At 39.1% G+C, this 3,860-nt stretch overlaps 1 protein-coding gene across 1 annotated transcript; it reads right to left on the reverse strand.

Moving 5' to 3' along the window:
- Window positions 1–3,249: 3,249 nt before the first annotated feature.
- LOC121051290 lies at window positions 3,250–3,624 on the reverse strand. The gene has a single exon (XM_040513491.1). The coding sequence runs from the start codon at window positions 3,622–3,624 to the stop codon at window positions 3,250–3,252; it is 375 nt and encodes a 124-aa protein (XP_040369425.1).
- Window positions 3,625–3,860: the final 236 nt, after the last annotated feature.

The raw sequence follows: 3,860 nt of genomic DNA on the forward strand, positions 1-3,860 counted from the left end.
AAGAACACATGAAGCACCTCCACGAGGTAACAAAGCTGATAGTTCAGCATGGAATTATCCTAGGTGAGAAGAAAATCTTCTTTATCCTTGATGAAGTTGATTTCCTAGGCATAAACATCAAGAATGGAGTCATAAAGCTCCAACCTCACATCCTTGAAAAGATCTGGAAGTTCCCAGACAAAATTCCTGATGCTAAGAGTCTAGAGAGATTCCTTGGTGTCATAAATTATGGGAGAGATTTCATCCCTAGAATCTCAGGGTTAACAGCAATGTTATCTCCCAAGACAAGTTCCAAAAGAAAATGGAACTTCACAGAAGATGATGAAAAGATCGTGAAGCAGATAAAAAATCTCTGCAAGAACCTCCCTCCTCTCCAACAACCAGAAGAGAATGATGAAATTATCCTCCAGACAGATGCGAGTGATAATTACTGGTCCGGTGTTGTCCTGGCGAGAGCGCCTGGAACTAACATTGAAAAGATCTGCAAATTTTGTAGTGGCAAGTTCAGCCCTGCAGAACTGAATTATCCCACAGGGGAAAAATAAATTTTAGCTGTCAAGAAAACGATTTTAAATTCTCCAGCTTATCTGGGAAAAACCTTTACTGTCCGCACCGATTGTACTAGAGTAAAGAATTTTAAAAATTTTAAACTTGACAAAGCTGCTGATAGAGGAAGATTAGCAAATTGGCAATTATTTCTTAACCAATATGATTATACAGTTGAATTAATTGCAGGTAACAAGAACTATCTTCCAGACGCATTGACCAGAGAATTGGCAATGTTCAGCCAAAGAGAAGACGACGAAGGTCGTAATCCCAGAAGCAGAAGGACTGGGAAAGAACAGGAACCTGAAGAGGATCCAAAAGAAACCAAGGAGAAAGTCCTTAAAAGGTTTCTGCTAAGCTCAAAAGGCTTGGCCTCAACTGATCAATCCCAGGGTAAAGGATTGGCTAGCCCGTCTCAAACGGCAGACGGTAAAGGCACATCAAGACCGTTGATGGCTGCTGCTTTGCCAAAAAGCAGACCAACTCCGAGTGGAGTTATAAATGTTTTTAATTATGAATTAAGAACTTTTGATACTCCTGTGTTCAGAACTGGCAGGAGACTAACTTATCACCAGAAGACAATCCTGGGTAATCTCTTATTTGCCTTTCAAGAAAGAAGCAGTGGATTAATGTTCCCAGCTCTGTTTGCATTAGCTGAAGAACTCTACGAGAATGGTAGACCACAAGGTGAAGAGCTTCATACACAGCAGAGTGCTGTAAGGAAAGAAAAACTATCCTTCCTTGAAAGTCCAGAAAGTGCTAAGGTCCCTATCATGGCACTCAATGAATCAGACTGGTATGAATTCCATAATCTGATAGGAAGGCACAATCCTGAAAACCTAGTTCCTCCAACCCTCTTTATTGTCTCAGGACCATATGTTGGAAGATACCTGGTAAATGTTCAGAGTGAACATCCTCAAGAACACAAGCTGTGGCTTGTTGAAAATGGTTTTGTCCATAATTTGTGGACTAAAACTAATGATGATCTAAGAGGCTTGCCGCCTATTATTGTCAACACGGTCAAGAACATCAGGAAAGACAACTGTATGCTTCGTCTGAAGTTCAGATCCACTCCTCCAGAATGGATTCAGAAGACAGATGGTGAAATTGAATATATTCCTCCATATCATTATGTGAGAATTATTCAAAAAAGATATCTTCAACCAGCCTGTGTAGCATACAACGGCCAACCAAATTCTAGTATCCCCTGGATGATGGCCATGGCTCTTGACTACATCAAAAAGATCATCTCTGAAGACAGCAACAACACATTCCTGGCAGCAGGAGAAAAGACAATTATCACTGCTTACGATCATCCTGACGTAATCAGCAGCGATATATTCCTATCTCTAACCAGAAAAGAGATAGACTCGACAATGGCATGCATGCGTTGGGTGGAAAAGCTTGAAAATGACAACCACTACAAGATGTATGTTGATACAGACGTCGAGGATAATGCAACAACAACTCGCATGGCCCAGACAGACAACAACTCCTTTGTCTTTGGCCACCATTCTGAAACGGACGAGAACATGTGAAGCTACAGGTGAAGAATCAGCACCAAAATAGCAACTGTAGAACTTTAGACTTTTCTAAAGCTACTTTTGCTTTTTCCTTTTCAAAAAGAAAAGGTTAAGTGAAAAACATTTCACTTTTTCCTTTTGCTTTTCCCTGACCAACCTCCACCAGCAGGAGCACTCAGAAAAGCAGGAGTCACGGAGTTGTTCTGTACATTTTGTATTTTGAATTCTAGTTTGAGTTCCGCTCCCTATATAAGGAGCTTTAGCTTCTCTTAGAAGGCATTCGAAGTTTAGATCAGAAAACTCCTCTGAAAAATAAAAGAGAATAGCAGTGTGCTTCCCTTCCTGTTTAGGTGTGAAGTAGTGTGCTTTCAGTACAAGTAAGTAGCTGGTCTCATTCTTATGGGTAGCTAAACAGCTTTTGCTGTTTACCTGAGAATGAGGCTCTGATTGTTTAAAAGTTTTATATGTATATTTGAATAAATAAATTCAGATGGATGTTCACCCACTTCTTTAAGTTATAAAATACTTATGTCATTATCTTTACATTTCGTAATCATCTTAATCATGCATAGATTACTATGTCTAAGTTTAACATTCGAATGCATGCATCTCATGGAAACTGAAGTTCTAAAACTTTACTGTTCAGCCAAAAGAATCAGTTTTAAAATGGAAAAAATTAGGACAAGCAGCAGTGATTCCGCCCTGTGAGTAGCCGTTTAGACAGGAAGTCGTTAGGCGAAATGTGGCATGTTGAAGGCTAGTCTTGTTTTTGTTTTGAAGTTTTTACTGTTCCTTTTTGTTGGATAGAACGGTAGAGGAATCTAAGGTCAACATAGGATACAAATGGTATTTGTTTGTTAAAACTATCCCTGTTAGTCTTTGTTTTTCATCTATAGTGAAATACCAAAGTGTTGGGCAGTTGGGAAAAATACCAAGGATTTTTGGGTATGCGGGAATTACCTCATAAATATATTAGACATGAAAATTAGACTGAATGGTTTCAAAAATGTTAGTAGTAAATCTTATTAAATATTGAATGTCCTGATGACTGTATTAAGTTAATACAGTTAAGAGATTTGCTGTATCTATTGTATGAACTTGCTTTGATACAATGGAGTGTAACACGTACAACCAAATGAAACGGCCGTCTATCAGGAAAACTAATCATCCAACACATTAATTATTTTGAAATCTTAACAAAGGTGCGCAATTTCAGCAAGTGATCCCACTGCCTACGGAAGACAGTAGTCTGATAAACTGCAAGTTTGGGGTCAGGACTTGAGTCAGCATCAACAATAAGGACAAGCTGATACAAGGTGGCATTCGAATACGGCGAATAATATTCATCCTTGTAGGTGCCTTTAGTCACCTTCCGAAAGAACAAGTCCGTCTTATATCGCTGGTTGTATTCGATAACTGCAAACTTTCCGATATCTGTCACAAGCGGGTCGCGGAGGTCTACAGGCTTCCACTCACCAGTCGGAGCAGAAGCGCCTGCGGCGAAGAGTGGATTAAGGAAGGTGAGGAGTGCGAGGAAGTAATGAGCACGCATCATGATCGATAATATTCCCGTGTTTGCTGCAGAAATCAATCTTGGTGCATGGTTTATAAGGCAAGCAATTAATGGGTTTGACTTTTGGGGGATACGCATTCTTGACAACCTGACGAAATTGGATTTAAAACAGAATATATGAAGAAAAGATTGAATCTTTTACCAATAAATGTGAAACATAAGCCCAGTAATTAAAAACAAGCTGTTTTTTATTTTATTATTATTATTATTTTGTTCAT

Source organism: Rosa chinensis, chromosome 2, assembly GCF_002994745.2.
Source record: "Rosa chinensis cultivar Old Blush chromosome 2, RchiOBHm-V2, whole genome shotgun sequence".
Classification (NCBI taxonomy): Eukaryota; Viridiplantae; Streptophyta; class Magnoliopsida; order Rosales; family Rosaceae; genus Rosa; species Rosa chinensis.

What these genes read in the sequence shown, in the direction of transcription:
- LOC121051290 (XM_040513491.1), bottom strand. Translation starts at nt 3,624, where the DNA reads ATGATGCGTGCTCATTACTTCCTCGCACTCCTCACCTTCCTTAATCCA.